The sequence below is a fragment of the Theropithecus gelada genome, unplaced genomic scaffold (assembly GCF_003255815.1).
Source record: "Theropithecus gelada isolate Dixy unplaced genomic scaffold, Tgel_1.0 HiC_scaffold_16037, whole genome shotgun sequence".
Taxonomy (NCBI): domain Eukaryota; kingdom Metazoa; phylum Chordata; class Mammalia; order Primates; family Cercopithecidae; genus Theropithecus; species Theropithecus gelada.
In genome coordinates this window covers 24,882-46,646 of record NW_020257810.1, presented here as the reverse complement: position 1 = coordinate 46,646, position 21,765 = coordinate 24,882, and the positions used below count along the sequence as shown (strand labels likewise).

Here is a 21,765-nt window from a genome sequence, read left to right as displayed (position 1 = left end):
CCTGCTGACGCCCCTGCCGTGGGCTGTTCCCTGGCTTTAGGCCTCGTCCACCCCTGCTGACGCCCCTGCCGTGGGCTGTTCCCTGGCTTTAGGCCTCGTCCACCCCCGCTGACGCCCCTGCCGTGGGCTGTTCCCTGGCTTTAGGCCTCGTCCACCCCGCGCCGTCCTCTCACCTGCTGACACCCTGCCGTGGGCTGTTCCCTGGCTTTAGGCCTCGCCCACCCCTGCGCCATCCTCTCGCCTGCTGACGCCCCTGCCGTGGGCTGTTCCCTGGCCTTAGCCCTGTCTCCTGGTATAGGGGAGGTTTGAGGACACTTGAGTGCCTGACTGCGCCTTCTCCCTCTTTTCTGTTTCACAGGACAGCATCATCCTGGGCACACCACGGGTAGCCACGGAAATGCCCAGTGGGATGGGGGTGAGGCGGACGTTACCCGGGCCCAGCCTCTCCCTCAGCCCCAGCCACTTCCCTGTGGAGCTTACAGCCTCCTTGGCTGCCCAGAGGGAGGCGACAGACAGGTACACTTGGGTGGCGGAGACCCTCTGTCCTAGTGCGGAACGGTGCCTTCCCGGATTGCTATTCTGAGTGTCGGGCTGGCCCCCCCGAGGTGCACAGCGGGACAGGTGGTCCGTCCAGCAGGCCCGAGGGGCCGTCCCACTGTTACCTGCCAGGGACACTCCCCGTTCTCGCATTCCCGGCCGCCCACGATCCTGATGAGGTTGTTGTCGCCCCTCTCGGGCTGCGTCTGGTTGAAGTCAAGCAGGTCAAAGGGGTTCTCGGTGGCGTCCAGGTCGGCTGCGTCATCCGGCTTCCATATGATGCTGTCGGGGGCTTCCCCGCTGCTGTTGGTGGCCTGGGCCGCTGACCTCTTCCTGCGTTCCAGGGTCTGTTTCCCACAGGGGTAGGGTCCTGAAAGAAAGAGGACGGCCGGGGCCTTCAGCACAGAGAGAGGCTCCCCACACCCTGCACAGCTCACCCTAGTGGAGAGTCAGAGAGCCGGGAGGCAGAGCACGGGGACACCCGGAGGGGCAGTGGGCCTGCAGGGCAAGGCCCCACATCGGCAGGGGTCGGGTCCACGGGTGAGCGCAGCCGTCTGAGCGTTGGCCTCCCCTCACGTGACAGCCTGTGAACACTGGACCCCAGGCAGCAGCCCAGGCAGCGAGGGGAGTATGGGCGTCTGCGATTAGCCTGGAAATGCACCAAGAAGTCAAGAAAGCTTGACGGATGGACAGAGCTAAAGGGGCTGGGCAAAATGGGATGAATGCATCTGGCCAGAGGACGCCGACAGGAGAACCCAGGTGCTGGGCGTGTGCGGCTCCCTGCGAAATTCATTCCAGTGTGCTGTGTGTTGGAAAACTTTTCCTAATGAAACACTGAAGAAAAAAAAGTTTTCAGAGGCCATGCTACATGTTAGGAAGCTTCCTTTTGTATAAGCAGTTCTCCTGCCTCAGCCTCCCGAGTAGCTGGGATTACAGGCATGTGCCACCACACCCGGCTAAGTTTTTGTGTTTTTTGTAGCGACAGTGTTTCACCATGCTGGCCAGGCTGGTCTTGAACTCCTGACCTCAGGTGATCCACCCACCTCGGCCTCCCAAAGTGCTGGGATTACAGGCGTGAGCCACTGTGCCCGGCCCACCCTTGGTTTTAAATGGATTTGTGATTATTTCTAGAATTAAAAAATATTCGCATGTATGTCAAGAAATGACTTCAGTTAAAATATTTTTTAAGCAGCTTAAGCTTGAATGTCATTGCCAGTAGCAAGGTCAGCCACGGTGTCTTTCGCTTGCTGAGAGATTTCAGGCATAGAATTGAAGCAGTGCTTGAAGGATGCATCTGGAACCCGGTCTTTTCTTCATCACTCATCTTTGGAAGTAAATTGTTTTCAGTAAGAAGAATATGAAAGAAGGAGTGACAGAACACTCGGGAGTGACCTGTGTCTGGAGGGGACAGTCATGGCAGCCGGGGGCAGGACAGAGTCTAGGGGCTGAGCCGCACCTGAAGCCGGAAGGTAAGCTGGGTCACCAGGCTCTTGAAAAGGCGGGCCTGGGACTCTGCACTTTGAATGTGCCCCTGGGTGAGGCCGACGCTGTGGGTCGAGCCGGCTATGAGTGGGAGTGGGGTCACTGTGCAAGGTGCAGCTGTGACATCTAGGCCCCGCCTTCGGGGGCCCCACCTGTGCTGGCCGTGCGGAAGTGCCCGCAGCCAGGCAGGCCCAGCGTAGGCGATGTCCCCACCTGCCCAGTCCCCGGCCTGTCCTGTGCTCACTGCCCTCTGGCTGCTTATTGTCCACATTCATCAAGGAAAAGAAAAACTAAGTTCAATTAACACTGGTCCTGGTAAAAGGAGCTCAGAGCCTGAGTGTCCTCTGCCTCCCACCCCAGCCCCACACCTTAGCTCCAGTTCCTTGGGCCAGCTCTGCCCTTCGCCCGCCCTGGTGCTTTGAACCCTTGCACTGGATCCCCCACAGTCCTAACGCAGACTGAGGGCCTGTGGTGGGCCAGGCAGGCATCGTGCAGAGCGCTCCAGGGATCACCCAAGCAGTCAGGCAATAGTGTGGTCCCATTTGTCAGATGGGGAAGCTGAGGTTAAACAGCACATCTGGCTTACAGAAATAATGGGTCTATTTCCAAACCTCATGGTCTTCATGTTTGAACCACCTGGGCCCAGAGCCCAGGGCTCAGTCCTGTCCGGTTGGTGCCGCTGTTACCTGCCAGGCCCACCCAGAACATGCCCACCGGCATGGGCTTGTCCTCCCTGGCCCGGCCCGGCGGCAGCTGGTGTCTGTGGCCCAACGTGCCTCCTACCTGTGGGAATGCAGGCCTTGCCGTTGTCGGCCAGGGTGTACCCCCTGGCGCAGGAGCACACCACTGAGTTCTGCTCCTCGTGGCAGAACTGGTCACAGTCTCCGTTGTCCAGGCTGCAGAGCTTCCGTGTGACTGCAAAGGAGAGGCACATTGACTCCGGGGACAGCAGGGGAAATGGAGGCTGGGCTGGCCCGAGGGTGACAGCCACATCCACTTGCCTGTCAGCCACAAAGCGGCCATTGGGTTGAGCAAAGGGCCAGAGCCAGGCAACAGGCACACTTGCCTCGAAGGGCAACCTCGCGGGTCACGGGGAGTTCGTGGTGCCGTGCCTGGTGGAGCCTGGCTTCCGTGGCAGACGCCAGGCTCCAGGGACCTGCCCCTCACACCTCCAGGCTTGCTGACGCCCCCTGCCCCGTAGCACTCACATTACGGTGACTCCACATCGCTCTGTGTGGGTTTTGATGAAAAAGTAATCACAGTGCAAAGATCAACATGCATGGAATCTTGGAAAACGTTCATAATAGCCCTGGGAGCCCAAGCACGGTTATGCCTCGTAAGTTACCAAATGGTGTTCCAGGGAGGCGCTCTGGACTTACAATGAAATGATGCATAATTAATATTCCCATCAGGGAAAATTCAAAAGTAATCCAATCTAAGAACATGGTATAAAGATGATCAATTAAGTGCTTTAAAAGAAATGCAAATCTTTTCCTGAGGGAAAATTGATCTAATAGTAGCCTAACTTTTTATTTAAAAATTAACCACCACATTAGAGAAAGCACTTAGTGATTTCTCCGTGTAGAACTAATTAAATGTATCAAGTTTTTATAATTGGACAATCACAAATATTCACAAATATTGACACCTGCATCCACACACATAAATAAGAGGTGATTTAGAATCACTACACAGGAGTGGAATAACAGGAGCAGGAATAACAGGGCAATGCACTTGGCCCTAAGGAAAACAGAGTCCGCTCTTGTTTACACAGGAATGGATCACACACTTCTTCCATGTTCTATAGTCTCTCTTGGAGGAGCAGAGAAGTGACTGTGTCTCTCATCATACCCCCAAACCGAGTCATTTGGGGGACATATTGGGGCTTTTCTTTTTCTATTGCTATAGTGGCACAGTGTAATAAAGCCCAGACTTTGTAAATCAGAAATGACTTAAGATTGTTTCATTAGGCATTTTCACTTCTTCCCCCGTCCCACCTGCTACTCTTCAGGGGATTATGATCTGAAGGTATACCAAGCAGAGGAACCTACACAATTCACAGTTTTTGCCTTCGAATCCTTCTAAACAGGTGCAGGTGTACTCCCCAAGGCCGTCTCTACATTTGCCCTCGTTCTGGCAAGGACTGGTCTCACACTGGTCGCCATCTGCAAAGAGAGGATTTCGAAACTGGAGTCTGCGAGCTGTTTCCGGCATCATGGAAACAGCTTTGCTGTGCTAACCTTGGCACTGCTGTTCAGATAACTGGAAAAGGCTTCCCGTTTCTCTGTAAACAACTCCTCCTCTTTGGACTTTATTTGATCCACTCCCTTTTGTGGCCATGTGTACGTGATGCCTTTATCTAGGTGGATCACTGGCCTGGCTTTTTGATTTTTTGCCAGTGTTTTGCAGTGTGTTTACAGTCAGAGGTGACCACAGGGACCAGCTGGAAGGATGGAGGAAAAGTGAAAGCCTGATGCTCATTTCTGGGCTGGGCCTTGATGGGAGAGGAGGTTAGGGTTCCTCTTTCCAAATAATCCTGGGGCAAAATGAGAAGGGCACACACTAACGTGGGGCTTCCCATTTCTTGGAGGATTTACATAATCTAAGTTAGAGATAGGCCCAGTTGTCATTCTGAGAAATGTGAATACTGTTACCAGGTAGTCATGACTGATGCCATTTCAGATGCTATTAAGCATGAAATAAAGGTGGTTACCTTAGTCGGGAATCTAATCTTTCATACTCTGTTTTGCTTTTACCGAATACACATGTATTTTAGAAAAGTTATCATGGAATTTGGTATCCTCAAATGAGAATGAACTGATTTAAATATATATCTCTAATTCAATAACAAAACTAGGATTAGTATAAAATTACTATAAAAACTCTTTTACAATAACTATTATGGAAACACCCCGAGTGAAAAAGTCTTAAATGAGTAAAATTTAAACAAAAGCTGAAAGGAAATTCAGGAAATATGTTCAAAATTCAAATGTCCTAATGAACCCCTCTCACTTAAGATTAAAACAGAAAAAATACTGACCTTTGTATTTATTCCAGAATTCATTCTACAAGGAAAAAAGAGATTTAAAAATATATTAGGGAAAACAGAGACATTTTATACCAATAACAACCATAATTAAGTGACTCAAGCTGAATAGGATATTTTCCCCAACAGAAGTCACTTTCAGGAATGAATTGTTCAAGAACTATGCAGTCTAAAGAGGAAAGCTATTCAGATCTTCTGCATCTGTGAAGATGTGGTTTCAGTCATCTTAAATGAACCATCTTTGTTGAATATTGAAAATATTTTCGGCCGGGCGCGGTGGCTCAAGCCTGTAATCCCAGCACTTTGGGAGGCCGAGACAGGCGGATCACGAGGTCAGGAGATCGAGACCATCCTGGCTAACACGGTGAAACCCCGTCTCTACTAAAAAATACAAAAAACTAGCCGGGCGAGGTGGCGGGCGCCTGTAGTCCCAGCTACTCGGGAGGCTGAGGCAGGAGAATGGCGTGAACCCGGGAGGCGGAGCTTGCAGTGAGCTGAGATCCAGCCACTGCACTCCAGCCTGGGCAACAGAGGGAGACTCCATCTCAAAAAAATAAAAAATAAAAAATAAAAAAAAGAAAATATTTTCAAGTTAATTACCTAGAAAGGGGTTGCACCAAAAATGGCTTGCTCTGTTTGCTACTCCTGAGCTGGTCAATGGATGGTTTTTAGTTGCTATGCCTGAGCTAAACATTCAGATAAGGGTCACATGCTTGTCAATAGTCATTACGTTAGTTGAAAAATACTCATTGCTGATTAGCTTAAAACAGGTCATCAAGAACCTAGATTACACTAAAAAACGTCCATAGTCTTATTGTTTTTTAACTCTCTACAGGTGGTTGAATAGTGTCCTCCCTGTTAATTCAGGTCCACCTGCAGCCTCAGAATATAACCTTAATTGGAAATCAGGTCTTTGCAGATGTAACTAAGCCAAGGCTGTAGATGAGATCATGCTGGCTCAGTGTGGGCCCTAAATCAGGGAGAACGTCCTTCTAAGAGACAGAAAAAGTCACGCAGAGGCACAGAGAGAGAAGGCCATGCGAAGATGAAGGCAGAGACTGGAGCGATGCGTCTGCAACCCAAGGATGCCCACGATTGCTGGGTGCCCCTGGAAGTGAGCAGAGCGCCTGGGACAGAGACTCTCTTAGACCCTCCAGAAGCAATGAACACTGCCAACACCTTAATTTCAGGCTTGTCTCCAAAGCTGCAACAAAAACTGCCTGTTACTTTAAGGTGTTTGTAGTGCTTTGTTATGGTTGCCCTAGGAAGCAAATACACTATCTTTTTACTTTTTTATTTAAAAAATTCTCACATAGTAAAACCAGTGTTTTGGTGTACACTTCTGTGAATTTCAACACATGGAGAGACTTGTGTAGCCACCAGCATCATCAGGATGCAGAACAGGTCCATCCTCCCCCAAAAATTCCCCATGCCATCTCCCCCACCTGCCAACCCTTGGCAAGCCCTGCCCCACCACTAATCTACTCTTCATCACAATGATAACGACTTATTGAGAATGTCATGTAAATGAAAGTGTATATTACAGGACCTTGTGAAACTAGCTTTTCATTCAATACAAAGCCTTTGAAATTCATCCAAGTTATTGTTGTATCAATAGTTTCTTACTTGTTGTTACTGACAACTATTATATTGTATGGCTACACCCTGCAAAAGACATTTATCTTACTTCCAGCTTTTGGCAATTAGGAATAGAGTTGCTGGCCAGGCGTGGTGCCTCACACCTGTAATCCCAGCATTTTGGGAGGCTGAGGTGGGTGGATCATTTGAGGTCAGGAGTTTGAGACCAGCCAGGCCAACATGGTGAAACCCCATCTCTACTAAAAACACAAGAATTAGCCTGGCATGGTGGCACACACCTGTAATCCCAGCTGCTTGGGAGGCTGAGGCAGGAGAATCGCTTGAACCTGAGAGGAAGAGGTTGTAGTGAGCCGAGACTATGCCACTGCACCCCAGCTTGGGCAACAAGAAGACTCTGTCTCAAAAAATAAAAATTAAAAAAAAAAAAAAGACTAGAGTTGCTATATACATTGATATACAGGATTTTATGTGGAAATAAGTTTTCATTTCTCTAGGGTAAATGCCCAGAAATGGGATTGCTGAGTCATGTGGTAACTTTATATAACTTTGTAAGAAACTGTCAAACTCCTTTTCAAAGTGGCCGTGCCATTTTGCATTCCCACAAGCAGTGTATCAAAGTTCTGCTTTCTCCGTATCTTAACCAGCACTGTTATATGTCAGTGTGTTTTATTCTATAAGTATGTAGTCATTTTCATTGTGGTTTTTATTTGCATTTCTGTAATAGCTTATAATGTTGAGTATATTCTCACATGTTTATTTTCTATCCATATATCCTCTTTGGTGAGGTGGCTGTTAAGGTCTTTTGTTCCTTGTTTAACTGGGTGTTTATTTTCTTCTTTCAAGCTGTAAGATTTCTTTATATATTCTGAATATGATTCCTTTGTTGGATATGTGATCTGCAAACATTTTCTCTTAGTTTGTAGCTTGTTTTCATCCTCTTAACAACAGTTTATTTTTGAAGTGCAAAAGTTTTTAATTTTGATAAAATCCAATTTATTATGTTTTTCTTTTATTAATCATTCTTTTGGTGTCATGTCTAAGAATTTTTGCCTAGCTCCATGTCATAAATTTTGTTGTATTTTGTCCTAAAAGTTTTATAGTTTTGTATTTTATCTTTGGATCTATTATCTATTTTGTGTTAATTTTTGAAGTTTAGGTCAGGTTTTTTTTTTTTTTTTTTTTGAGACAGAGTCTCGCTGTGTCACCCAGGCTGGAGTGCAGTGGCGCGATCTTGGCTCACTGCAAGCTCCGCCTCCCGGGTTTACACCATTCTCCTGCCTCAGCTTCCGAGTAGCTGGGACCACAGGTGCCCGCCACCACGCCCGGCTATTTTTTTGTATTTTTAGAGACGGGGTTTCACCGTGTTAGCCAGGATGGTCTCGATCTCCTGACCTCGTGATCCGCCTGTCTCGGCCTCCCAAAGTGCTGGGATTACAGGCTTGAGCCACTGCACCCGGCCCAGGTTCTTTTTTTGCATATAAATATATAATTGTTCCAACACTGCTGTGGTCTCAACATGCCCCCCATACATATGTTAAAATTTAATCAACGATGTAATAGTATTAAGGGTGAGATCTTTTTTTTTTTTTTTTTGAGACAGAGTCTTGCTCTGTCGCCCAGGCTGGAGTGCAGTGGCACAATCTCGGCTCACTGCAACCTCTACCCCCCGGGTTCCCACCATTCTCCTGCCTCAGCCACCCGAGTAGCTGGGACTACAGGCGTCTGCCACCACGCCTGGCTAATTTTTTGTATTTTTAGTAGAGACGGGGTTTCACCGTCTCTTACGCCTGAACTCACTATTCTGTTCTACTGAGCTATGTGTCTATTCCTTTACCAATACCACCCATTAATACCTCTGCAATTAATGTAGCTTTACAATAAGTCTTAAAATCAGGTAGTGTGGCTCCTCCAATTTTATTCTTCCTTTTGAAAATTGTTTTAGCCATTCTAGTTCCTTTACCTTTCCATATAAATTTTATAATCAGCTTGCCTCTATTGACTAAATTTTGATTGGCAGTGTATTGCATTTATAGATCAAATTAGCAGAAATTGATATCTTAATATGTTGAGTCTTTCAATCCATGAACATTGTATGTGTCTCTATTTATTTAGGTCTGTTTAAATATGTTCATTGGAATTTTGTAGATTTTGGGATAAAGATCCTTTATATGTTTTATTAGCTTTACATATAAGTATATAATTTTCTTGGAAGCAATTGTAAATGGCATTTAAAAATTTTTGGCTTACAACTAACTGTACATTGCTACTACATAAAAATATTAAAATATGTGTGGTGACTTTGTATTCTGTGACCTATTACACTCATTTGTAAATTTTAGGAGCATTGATATGGTTTGGCTGTGTCCCCACCCAAATCTCATCTTGAATTATAGTTCCCATAATCCCCATGTGTAGTGGGAGGGACCCAGCGGGAGGTAACTGAATCATGAGGGTGGTTCTCCCATGCTGTTCTCATGATAGTATGTTCTCATGAGATCTGATTTTTTTTTTTTTTAAGAGGATTCCCCCTTTGCTTGGCTCTCATTCTTCTCCCTCCTATAGCCATGTGAAGAAGAATGCATTTGCTTCCTTTTCTGCCATAATTGTAAGTTTACTGAGGTCTCCTTAACTATGTGGAACTGTAAGTCAATTAAATCTTTTTTCCTTTATAAATTACCCAGTCTCAGGTAGTTCTTCACAGCAGCATGAGAATGGACTAAAACAAGCTTTTTTCCCTTTCACATTCTTTAGGATTTTCTATATACATGATCATGTCATCTTCAAATAGTGATAACTTTATTTCTTTTTCTTCACTGATTGAAGGTCTTCTTTAGAGCTAGGGCTTCCAGTATAATGTTAGATTAGGAGTGTTGGGAATGGACATTCTTGTGTTATTCCCAGTCTCAGGGACAAAACATTCAGTTTTCACCTTTAAGTATAATATCAACTGTAGAGTCTTTGTAGATGAACTTTATTATGTTGATAAAATTCCCTCCTATTCATACTCTGCTGATAGGTTTCTTTATCCATCATAAATGGATGTTAAATTTTGCCAGATTTCTTTGTTGCATCAATTGACATGATTATGTAGATGTTCTCCTTTGTTTATATGGTGTATTACATAATTATTTTTAAATATTGAGCCAGGCATGTGTGCCCCAGATAAACTCACTTGGTCATGGTATATTATTATTTTAAAAATATATTGCTGCACTGTTTGCTAATATTTTGTTGAGGATTTTCATGTCTAGGTTCATGAGAGATATTGTTACGTAGGGTGGTTTTCATTTTCAATATTTGTCTGGTTTTGACATCAGGGTAATGCTGGCCTAAAACAAACTGAGAAGTGTTCCCTCTTCTATTTTCTAGAAGAATTGTATAGAGTTGGTGTTCTTTTTGAAATGTGTGGTAAAATTCTACCAGTGAAACCATCTGTACCTGAACATTACTTTTTCAGAAGGTTTTAAATTAAGAATTGAGTTGGCAGTTATCTATTTCATCTTGTGTATGTTTTGGTGGCTTGTGGTGTTGAAGAATAGTTTCATTTCATCCAAGTTGTTCAAATCTCATCCAAATTTATATGTGTAGAATTGTTCAAAGTATTTTCTTATACATTTAACATCTGCAGTTTCTGTAGTGATGTCCCCTCTCTTCCATTTCCAACATAAGCCCTTTTTCTTGTTTTTTTCCTGTCAATTTTGTTTGAGTTTCATCAGCTTATTAATTTTGCCCATTATTTTTGTTTTCAATTTCTTTGATTTCTGCTTTTTCAATTTCCTTTTGGTTTTTTTTTTCTAGTTTATTAAAGTAGAACAATTTGAGACCTTCTTTCTTTTCCCATATGAGCGTTTAATGCTATAAATTTCCCTTGAAACACTGCTTTTTTAGCTGCATCCCACAGATTTTATGTTACATATTCATTTTTGTTCCACTCAAAATACTTTCTTACTTCCCTTAAAATTTTCTCTTTGACTCACAGATTATTTATACATGTGTGGGTTAATTTCCAAGTACTTAGGGAAGTTTCCAGTTATTTTTCTGTTAGTAATTTTTAGTTTAATTCCATTATGGTCAGAAAACGTACTTTATGTGAGTTCAATCTTTTTATTGAGGTATGCTTTAAGACACAGGATATAGTCTACCTTGAGGAATTTTCCATATGTGGAAAGAAAGCATACTTTGCTATTGTTGAGAATCCTATAAATGTCCGTTAGATTCAGGTCAAGCAACGTCTGGAAGACTGGAGGAGAAAGTGATAAACTCACAGTCAGTTGTATCATATCATACATCTAATTCTAATATTATTCCTCAATACACTGTGATTTACTTTTTAGGGTCCTCAAATAGCTGCTGCATGCATTCTCTCCATGTTTTGGAGCTACACTCAGTGGGAGAGGCAGTGTGGAATGTGCTTTCTTCATCTTATCTGGAATTGGAACTTGTTGATAACCTTTAATTCAGCCATCTCACTCTGGAGAAGCCGTTCTTAGGTGATAATCTAGAAGAAATGCATGCATATGTGTTTTACTAATAGCAATATTTAGAAATAACTTATATGGCCAAACTCTGAGAGAGTAAATGCATCATACAATAAAATATAGCTTAGCTATAGGGTAGCTATATAGAAGTAAAGAAGAGTGTCTGAGAAATGATGCTGAGTGAAACATAAACTTGGATCAGCATTATTTAATTAAAGAAAAATTCTACCAGTGGGAAAAAATACATGTATATATAAGGAATATATAAGGAGTAGTTGAAAATAGTTCTGAAAATTCTAATTTTTTTCTATTAGAGAAAAATCATTTATTTGCTAACAAGGAATAAAAAGGAATTCTTAATTGAAGAATTAGAGTAGACCTTGATCTTTTGCAGAAATGCAAAGATATCTGAGTCACACAACTTAGACAATTAACATTTTCTAGAAAGAAGTGTCAATGTTGTGTTTCCATTTTATTAGTGGTTGCCACATTCTTTCTTGTCTTCAAGTTTCATGCCAGGAGGCAGAAATATTTCCTTGATGTTGTGGGAGTCTGTGAGAAACATGGTAACACATTTGATTGTCATGCTCCAACTAGCTGTGGGCAGAAGCCCATATTCCAGGGTTGTACAGAAGCTTTCATCTATGAATGTGGCCTCACCATCTTCACTGGCCTTGTCTTGTTTGTCAACAGCTGCTGCTGTTGCTGCATGGAAACACTCAGCTATCTTCATGACAAATAGCTCAAAGTGCTCAGTGAGACCCTCTTAGAATGATCTATTTGGTCAAAGAGCTCATTATCTGCAGGTGATAACAGATACATGTGGGACTGATGTAAGTCACTTTCAGGAACTCCTTGACAAGCTTATCAAGGAGCCTGGATGTGTTCTGAGGTGGAAGACTTTCAAAAGCTTTTGTTATATAGACATCACCAAGAATTTTTTGAGTTTCTTCAGTTCCAAAGAGGTTAGTTTCTGATAGCATCACACCCAGCACTTTTTCAAGCTCTTCTACCACGCTGATTCTCCAGAAGGGTGAGAAGTCAACCCATAGGTTTGGTTTTCTGAGCCATCTGGATGGTGGGTGACCTTGTAACCACCTGTGATGTGCTTCATCCCTGACATAATCTTATCTTGGATTTCAATGAGATCATGATAGTCTGCACAGACCATGTAGGGTAGCAAATCAAATACATTCTCTTATTCCTTAACTGGCATCCAATTGCATAAATCCAGTCAATGCTACTAACCAGCATCTTAAGGTAGAGCCCTGGAGCAATTCTCAAATACAAGTTAATGCCCAGCTTGTTGTGGCAGGTGATGAAAGGCTTAGCCCCTGCAACCCCGGGATGACGTTCATCATGAGGGTTTCAATGTCTAGAAATCTCAACTCATCCAAAAACCTTCTCACATATGTGGTGATCTTAGGGTAGATGATACACTGGTTTCTCAGAAAGTCACTCAGGATCAAGCCCAAGTACTCAAATAATATTGGGTCTCCTTTTCTTTGAGGCTAAAGTAAGGATGGGGCAACCTGTGAGCCAGGAGACAGCCGTGCAATTTTGCAAGGGCTGATGCTGAGCTCACCCTTCTTGCTGTTTCCCAGATTTTCCTGGACTCTGAGTATGTCTCCCTGAGGCAGTTTATTTATTGACTTATAATTCCTAGACCTGGCCATAATTGCAACTTCACCCTGGTCCGTGGGGGGTCACCAGAAGATGAACTTTCCCCAGCTCTTTTGGCATGGATCTTCAGGGTGACATCAGTCAGGTGGCCCCAGGCTGCAGGCGACTGCACTCCTGGATGAAGCAAGTGAGTGATGTCCACATGGAAGCTGCAGGGGCCTTCCCCAGTAACCTTCGGCGGTGGTCTGCGCTGGGGGAACCTGTAAGGGGACTCCGAGTTTCCATTCGAGGCCATAGTCAGTGGTGTGGCTGACGGCACCAGCCGCGGCTGGCCTAGCTGTTGCTCACTGAGCTCCGGCTTGGCCCCCTTGAGGCTACTTTCTTCTCTTCAGCTCATTCCTGTCAGTTGGGGATCACCGCCGCCCACTTCCGCTTCGGAGCCCTGTCCTGCAGGCACCTTTTCTGAGGCCTGGGGTGAGGAATTCGAGACCCCTCAGCCATTTCCAGGTTCGACCGCAGCCCCGCCCGCCTCGTCAGGGGAGAGGGGGCTGGCGCCATCCGCGCAGAGCTGCTGCGGCTGCGTAATCGCGGCCTGGTGTCAGCGCGCTCCTCCTACTGCGCAGGCGCAGTGCTGGGTTCGCGGCCCAGCCTCAGTGCTAGTCCTCCTGCTGCGCAGGCGCAGTACTGGGTTCGTGGCCTGACGTAGGTTGTGCGCCTGCGCGCTGGCGCTCTAGGCTGTGGCTCTCAGCAACTACGGAGGGCAAGGCCGGAGGCGGGCTGAGGGCGTGGGAGGGCACGGGAGGGCACGATCTCAACTTACTGCAACTCGGCGAGGCACTGGCCGAGGCCATGATTATTGGTTTTTAGGTTAGCATTTTATTATTAAATGGACTTAACTCTGGCAGAAGCCCTGTGACCGTCAAGGGACTTGGGCGCATCCCTCCCCGCTGAGTCCTCGCTGGGAAGGAGTCAGCGCGGGGGCGGTACTGATGTCCCTGTGGACAGGACTCGGCCGAGCCCTCGATTCGCCGGACCCCGCCCCGGAAAGCCCCCGCGCGCTGCCCCTTCCTCCAGGCCGCCCCCTGGAGCTCGGGCCAGCCAAGGGCTGTGGTCTGAGCTCCTTCCCCACAGCCCAGCCCCAGCTCTTACCGTCTTGTCAATGTCCTCGAAGACCTCGCGGGCCTCTTCGTATGAGCAGGTCTCTTCCATGCACTCTCTTTCAAGGTTTCCTTTCTTCAGCTCTTCAAGAAAGGAATTGGACCTCCTGACCCTCGCCAGGACGTTGTTGGCCTGCTCCCTGCGGATGAACACTGGAAGGCAGGAAGGACAGGGTTAAAAGCTCCGGTCGCCCTCACCCAGGTTCCCCTTCACCCAGACTCCCCTCACCTGGGCTCCCTTTCACCGAGACTCCCCTCACCTGGGCTCCCGCTCACCCGGGCTCCCCCTCACCCGGGCTCCTTTCACCCAGATTCCCCCTCACCCGGGCTCCCCGTTACCCAGACTCCCCCTCACCTGGGCTCCCCCTCACCAGGGCTCCTCCTCACCCGGGCTACCCCTCACCCGGGCTCCCTTTCACCCAGACTCCCCCTCACCCGGGCTCCCCTCACCTGGGCTCCCCCTCACCCGGGCTCCCCCTCACCCGGGCTCCTCCTCACCCAGACTCCCCTCACCTGGGCTCCCCCTCACCCGGGCTCCCCTCACCTGGGCTACCCCTCACCCGGGCTCCTTTCACCCAGACTCCCCCTCACCCAGACTCCCCTCACCCGGGCTCCCCCTCACCCGGGCTCCCCCTCACCCGGGCTCCTCCTCACCTGGGCTCCCGCTCACCTGGGCTCCTTTCACCCAGACTCCCCCTCACCCGGGCTCCCCGACTGCGATGCCCCTTGCCACACCCACATCACAAAAGGCGGATCATTCTCTTGTAAACCAAAAATAAAATTCTAAGCCCCCAACTCACTGAGTGGACCGCTGCTCTCTGCCAAGGGAATTCCATAGGAACCTGAAAGACTAGTTGAGGCTATGAGGGGAAGTGGGTCCCACCTGCCTCATTATTTCTTTCTCCCGTTGGAATTCAGGCACAGCTGACCAGCATTCACATTAAGAGACCTTAAGGCTGACCAGATTGTTTGTAGCAATAAGATACCAGTTTCCAACCTGATTTCTCTAGTATAGGACCACATGACATATAGCAGTCCCTAAAACAAATGATTTTACTCCAAATTGTATTTCTTTGACATATTTTGAAATGGCCCTGCAAAGCTGTTTCAGGGAAATCCACATTCTGTAGAGAACCCCCTTACCTTTCCAGGTCTTTTTCTGAGCTGAGAGTCTAGCACCTTTTTTTTTTTTTTTTTTTCTCTTTAAGATGGTGTTTTGCTCTGTCACCCAGGCTGGAGTGCAGTGGCATAATCTCAGCTCACTGCAACCTCTGCCTCCCAGGTTCAAGCCATTGTCTTGCCTCAGGAGGAGATTCTCCTGTCTCAGCCTCCCGAGTAGTTGAAAATATAGGCAAGCACCACCACACCCAGCTAATTTTTGTATTTTTAGTAGAGATGGAGTTTCACCATGTTGGCCAGGCTGGTCTTGAACTCCTGACCTTAAGTGATCCACCCGCCTCAGCCTCCCAAAGTGCTGGGATTACAGGATGAGCCACGGTGCCTGGCCATGAGTGTAGCACCTTTTAAAGGTCCAAGAGGAAACAGTTGCCATCTCTTGCCTCTAAGAGTGGCCACCTGTGAGTCTTCATCTACATGACAAGAACCTTGGTCTTTATCTCTTATCTTAACCCAGATACTCCTTTCTGTTTATTCCAGGTCTTTAGATAATAACTTTCTTTTTTCTTTTTTTTTTTTTTGGACAGTCTTGCTCTGTCACCCAGGCTGGAGTGCAGTGGCACGATCTTGGCTCACTGCAAGCTCTGCCTCCCAGGTTCACGCCATTCTCCTGCCTCAGCCTCCCAAGTAGCTGGGACTACAGGTGCCCGCCACCTGGCCCGGCTAATTTTTTTTTTTTTTTTTTGTATTTTTAGTAGAGATGGGGTTTCACCGTGTTAGCCAGGATGGTCTCGATCTCCTGACCTCGTGATCCGCCTACCTTGGCCTCCCAAAGTGCTGGTATTACAGGCGTGAGCCACCGTGCCCAGCTGATAATAACTCTTTCAACTGATTGCCAATCAGAATATCTTTGAAGCCACCTAGGACCTGGAAGCCCCCACCTTCCCCTTTTCTGGAACGAACCAGTGTACACCTTATGCTTATTGACTGGCGTCTGCATGTAACTTCTGTCCCCCTAAAATACATAAAATCAAGCTGTGACCCGACCACCTTGGACACATGTTCTCAGGACCTCCCAAGGCTGTGTCATGGGTCATGGTCCTCACATTTGGCTCAGAATAAATCTGTTCAAATATTTTACAGAGTTTGGCTTCTTAGTCAACACTTTCCTCAGGCACTTTGGGGACTGTGCAGGGAAATGCCCATCTCCCTCCCCCGCCCAGTTCTCTATGAGGTGCAACATGAGGCACCTGCTCTAGACCCGCGCACCCTTCTCTGGAGAAGTAGACACATCCCATCCAATCAGCTCACCAGCCTCCTCACATGCTCATGCTGGCTCAGGCTGGCCACTCAAGCCCCCTTCCTTGAATTCTCCCTCTCCAGGGTGCTTTCAGCCCACTCTGCTCTGTGCTTTGGCTCAAACTGTGCCCCTTCAGCCTGGCCCCACTCGTCTTTAAGGTCTTTGCTCTTTGTTATGTGGGGATTGGTGGTGCTGTTTCGATTACAAACTATAAAAGTACAATTTATAAAGTGCCAGGACACACATACTTGCCAACTTTCAAGAAATAGTACTTACTAGTATTTCCTAAAAAACAGTACTTAGTACAAAGTGTTCTATTTGATTCTACTCTTTTTTTTTTTTTTTAATTTTAATACTGAGTTGATTTCATGACTGGCAAATGAGTCTTGATCTGCTGGTTAAAATGCCCTGGATCTGAGAGTCTGTGTCCCTCGCAGGGTGTATGTCTGTGGGCTGTGCTGTTCCCATCTCTCTGCCTGTGTCTCCTCTGTCTCTCACCCACTCCTCCTCCTCTTTTCATTGTGATAGCCTCAGTTTCTTTTCTTGGCCCTCTGTAGTCTTTTTCTGTACTTTTTTCCAGTGAAAAATTAAGTGTCTCACTACGAGAAAGATGACTCTTCCAATTGATCTCTCTAGCACTGACTTTTGTCCTGAGTTCCATGTTTTCAACTCTCACTATGACAGATGCCTTCCCTCATCTCGGAACTCCAAACTCTCCATGTCCAACATTTAAAACAAGACAATCTTGAGTTTCAAAAACATCTTAGTCACTTATTTATTATTGGCAGATGGGAATTATAATACCTACTCTTCGAGTTGTTTTAAAGATTGTGTAAACTAGTGTTGAGTTTGGAGTTTGGTATACAGAAGGTGCTCAGTAAATCTTGGCTTCATTCCTACCTCCAGTTACTTTACCTTCCAAATTCCCCATTTCTTTTAGTGACACTGACATTGTCCCACCAGCGCTAGGCTTAGATTTATTATTTGTTGGCCCTGCCGCATTACTCTGAGTGTCTGCTCCACTCCCACGCACTTGCTCTGCAATGCAGCCCACACATGGCTCCTGCAAGTCTGCACACCTGGCTCCCTGCAACCTGCAGCCTCACGTCACCTCCGCTCCACAAAAGGCACTAAGGAAGCTGGGGGGCAGGGAATGCCCATCTCCCTTGGGGCCCCTGGCTCTCGTGTTGGGATGCAGCCTCAGACAAGTTATCCAAGCCTGGCTTAGTGTTTCCCAAACTGGGACTTGCAGACCTCCTGGGCTCCAGTTGGGGTCTCAGTGTTCTAATGCATTTCCACGTGAACACCTCTCTTGGTCCCTTCTCTCTTCCCCTTGGTCTCCTTCCTTGTGGCCATATTGACATACACCTGGTTTTCTCTCTGCTGCCCTAGAGCCACAGTGACGGTTCACAGACTTGCCACAAGGCTTGGTCCCCACTCAACCAGGGCCTGACGTGCTCACTGTCTCTGGTCAGTCCCTCGCGCCTCCTCTGACCTCTTAGAGGAACTCGCTGTTCTGCAATGCCAGCCACAACTCTGTTCCCCTTGGCATCCACCCCCGGGCATCCCCAGGCTGACTGACCACTAAGAATGCACTTTTCCTTTGCAGCCCTTGTCCGATTCCCGCCTTTTCCCATCTCCCTGAAACCTGCTCAGCTCTCCCCAGCTCATGGGGGTGGGACACTGCCTATAAGGTTGAGCTGGACTGTGTGGGGAGGAGGATACAGGTGGCAGGTACGGGGTGGAAAGGGTGATGCAAGGAAGTCAAGGACCACCCAGAATCTGCCTCTAGTGGTCTTGGAACAGAGTCCAGGGTCTTCCCATGGCCAGGCCTCCCAGGCCGCACCACCTTCAACCCTGCCCTCATTCATCTCTCTCTGCCACACTGGGCTCTGTGCTGACCTTGGCTGAGCCCAACACTCACACTCCACGACTTTTGCACCGGTCACCTCCCTGTCGAACATTCTTTCCACAGATACCCACGTGGCTCAACCCAGCTCCCCCTCCCCGTGAGATCCTCCCTGACCACGCCCTCTGACATTGCCCCAACTCGTGTCTCTTCCATCCCCTTAACACTGTGCTATTTGTCTTCTAGCGCCGAACCCCTCTCTGACATTACGTGCTGACAGGCTCATCCTTCCCTCCGCTGGAAAAAGACGTGGCGCGTTTGGCCCCAGCTGTTTCCCCGTGCCTAGCACGGCCGGAACTTAACCAATATGTGCTGAGGGAATGAAGGAAAGACTGCACACCTGGCTCGGCCCTCTGGACTGAACCTGGGCGCTTCTGCTATGGCTGAGTCGCATCAATGCTTCATTCAGACTGAGCAGGCCAGGCCTCGGCCACGTGGCCACACTTTCTGATGTGAATAAAATGGGATTGGCAAAACGAAATGAAAACGTGCCAAGGTTTTTAGACACTTGTCTCCAGAAATTAATGGAACACTCCAGAGTTCTGATATGGAGCGTCCAGATTGGTAGACGTTTGTTGTGTGGGTTTGTTTCTTCAGAAGCCGTGGGGAGCATTGCAGTCCTTGAGCACACGGTTGTGTTTGTGGTTTTGGCAACATCAGTGAATTCCATAGTGTGCAACTGCATTTGAGCAAGTTTTATCAGCAAGCAAAATTTTCAGTCACTAAGGTCCAAACTCATGAAGAAGGGACTTAAACTTGCTGAATGTAAAGACTGAAACTGAAGCCACGTAGCTTTAATGATTGCCAGTGCAACAGTGGTGGTTTAAAGGCTGGCACTGCAGGTGCTCTGCATATTCTGATTTTATTAACATAAAAAATTGGATTGCAGGAAACACTTACAGGTGGCAGGACAGGGCTGAATAACATCCCTGCAAATTCATGTCTTTCCCAGAGCCTCAGAACGTGACCTCAATTGGAAATAGAACTTTTGTGATGTATTTAGTTAGGAAGACATTTTATGGGATAGGGTGAGCCCTAAATCCAATGACTGGTGTCTTTCTGAGAGAAAAGAAGACAGAAAAACAGCCATGGTGAGAACCCCACTCGATGATGGAGGCAGCGATGGGAGCAATGCTCCCAAAAGCCATGGGCTCTGAAGCCACTGGCACCCCGAGGCCGGGAGACAGGCTCGGAGCAGACTCTCCCCCAGCCTCTGGAGGAACCAGCACCACTGACACCTTGATTTTGAACTTCCAGCCTCCAGAGCTGTGGGAGAAACATTTCTGTTGCTTTAAGCTACTTGGTCCATGGTCTTTTCTTATAGCAGTACCAGCAAAGCAGTGCTGAGGTCCCACTGTCCCAGAAGAGCTTCCGTGACAGGCAGGACAGCCGAGTTCATTTAAAGGCTGAACTGCAGATGCTGTGCGCATTCCGATTTTATTAAAATCAAAAGTGTGCACAGCAGGGTCCTGGCTGGGACCTTCTGGGGCCTGTGTTCAGCCCCACCCACCCCACAGTGCAGCTGCCGAGGTCTCAGGCGGAGTAGGGGAGGGAGATGGCCTGGCCCTGGCTCTCTGGGGCTCACCATGTCCACCCAGGGTCCAGGCCGGCCCCCGGAGACACCACAGGCCATGGTCATGGGTCAGGTCTGCATCACACAGCTAAGGGTGTCAAGACCCTGTGGACCAGAGGTCCGTGAGGTGGGCGCCTGCATTTCCCATTGGCAGGAAGGGAGGCTGGCGCTCCACCAGGACCCCGCGTGACTCCCCTAGTTTCCTCCTGTGGGTCTGGGTGGGCTCCTGGCCTGTCCTCTCATCTCCACCCTCTGCTTCTTCCCAGGAAGAGGAGTCCTGCCAACTTCCACTCCCAAGAAGCCAGAGCAGCTTCCAGAGCCTCGGGCTGGGCTTAGGATCTCAGAAGCCCCGAGCATTCTGGTTGCAGAATTTTCTACCAATGCAATGAAGCATCTGTCTGTTTGCAGAGTGGCTTTGCTGTGGACGATGACGGCATGGGCCCTTCCAGGGCCTTGTTGCACCTGCGCTGATCTCATTGCACCACACGCATCACGGTGGGCTCCTGCACGGGGCGGTGTGGCCTGAGGGGCAGGGAGAAGGCTGGGCGAGACGGAGCCACACAGTACCCCATGAAGAGTTCCGTTCTGTGCGGGAGACGGGAAGACATGGCTCAGGGGACAGAGGCTGGGGAGGGTAGGGGACTGAGGGTAGGATGGAGAAGACCCCCGGGTGATGTGACTGGAGCTCCAGGCCACCAGGCGGAGGGGCCGTTTAGGTCAGCGATGCACTGATGATCCACTCAGCCTTCCCGGGAGTCTCCCCTTTCCACCCCACGAGGGTCTCCCCTGCTCCATCTCTCCCTCACACACTCCCTTCCCAGGCCTGGGTCCCCTTGGTGCCCCTGCCTGTCCACTTTATCCAGGATGCAAACAAGTCTAGGGTCCCCGTCTCTCGTGTCCCCACCAGAGGGGCCTCCTCTTCCTCCGCTGCCCCCAGCCTTGCCTGGCTTCTGCCCTTTCTAGGCCTCTGCTTTTGGAGAGGCCTGGGGGTCCTGGACAGCCCTGCTGCTCCCACCTGTCCAGCTGTGCATTAGGCAGCCCCTTCCCAGGCGGAGCCAGTCCCAGGGTGGTGGCACTGGCTCGGCTCAGCCTCCTCTTCCCTGGGAGCTCCTCTGCTGTGCCCCTCGTCCTGTGCCTCCCTGTGGTGGCAGACGGCCAACTGTCCTGTCTTTGCCTGCTCCCACCTCTCCCTCTGTCTCTGTCTCCCTGTCTATCTCTGTCTTTGCCTTTTGGCCTCCCATCTCACTGTGTCTCCGTTTCTCCCTCCCTCTCCCTCTCTCTCTCGCTGACTCCGTCCTTGTGTTTTTGTCTCTGTGACCTCTGATCCTCCCGTCTGACTCTCAGCCACAGGGAGCCACAGCTGGCCTTGAGGACGCCCTTGGCTGGAAAGGCCAAGCCCAGCCATCTGAGGCCAGCCTCTGACAGAGGCCAAGACACCCACTGTCCAGGCTGCGGAGACGAGAGGGTTTCCCCAACTGCCGCCCCTCCCTGCTCCCCAGGGCTGCCTTTGGGCCTGAAGGGCGGGGGGCACTTACGACTTTCCCCGGGCAGCAGGAGGCTGGCCAAGAAGGCACTGAGCAGGACGAGGTGCAGTGGGCGCCCCATGGTGTGGCTGAGTACCGTGTGCCTGTCCTCACTGGGACAGGCTGCCGGAGCAAAGTCCACGCCCCGGCCAGGATGGCTGTTGTGCGGCTGCTTGTCACTTGGCTTAGGCCCCCTGATTGGAGCCGAGGCCCGCTGGCGACGCAGGGGAATGACCACGCTGGGAACACAGCCACTCTGGCCCCACCTTCCCCAGGCAGAGCTGGGCAGCCGGAGAGGCCCCGCAGAACCTCATCCTCATCGGTCACCAGGTCCGCGGGCGCGGGGACTTTCTGTTCTAAGAATAAAAACATCATTTCATGCTTGTTTTGTAGTTTCCAGATGTTTACATCTAGCTCTCAGT

The 21,765-nt window shown here is 48.6% G+C and overlaps 1 protein-coding gene across 1 annotated transcript; it reads right to left on the bottom strand.

The window, feature by feature from the left end:
- Window positions 1–539: 539 nt before the first annotated feature.
- Window positions 540–21,476, bottom strand: LOC112617332 (coagulation factor X-like). Its single transcript, XM_025374092.1, has 6 exons — window positions 21,356–21,476; window positions 13,915–14,075; window positions 5,060–5,084; window positions 4,071–4,184; window positions 2,803–2,934; window positions 540–907 (listed from the first exon to the last, which is right to left on the bottom strand). The coding sequence occupies exons 1-6, from the start codon at window positions 21,423–21,425 to the stop codon at window positions 546–548; spliced, it is 864 nt and encodes a 287-aa protein (XP_025229877.1). The 5' UTR covers window positions 21,426–21,476; the 3' UTR covers window positions 540–545.
- Window positions 21,477–21,765: the final 289 nt, after the last annotated feature.

Bases quoted from the DNA above. Each gene is read 5' to 3' on its own strand.
- LOC112617332 (XM_025374092.1), bottom strand. From the start codon at position 21,425: ATGGGGCGCCCACTGCACCTCGTCCTGCTCAGTGCCTTCTTGGCCAGC. The intron at 4,185-5,059 runs GTCAGTATTTTT...CTCTCTTTGCAG, and splicing joins ATTCTGGAATAAATACAAAG to ATGGCGACCAGTGTGAGACC. The intron at 2,935-4,070 runs GTAGGTTCCTCT...TCTCCTTTGCAG, and splicing joins AGGCAAAAACTGTGAATTGT to TCACACGGAAGCTCTGCAGC.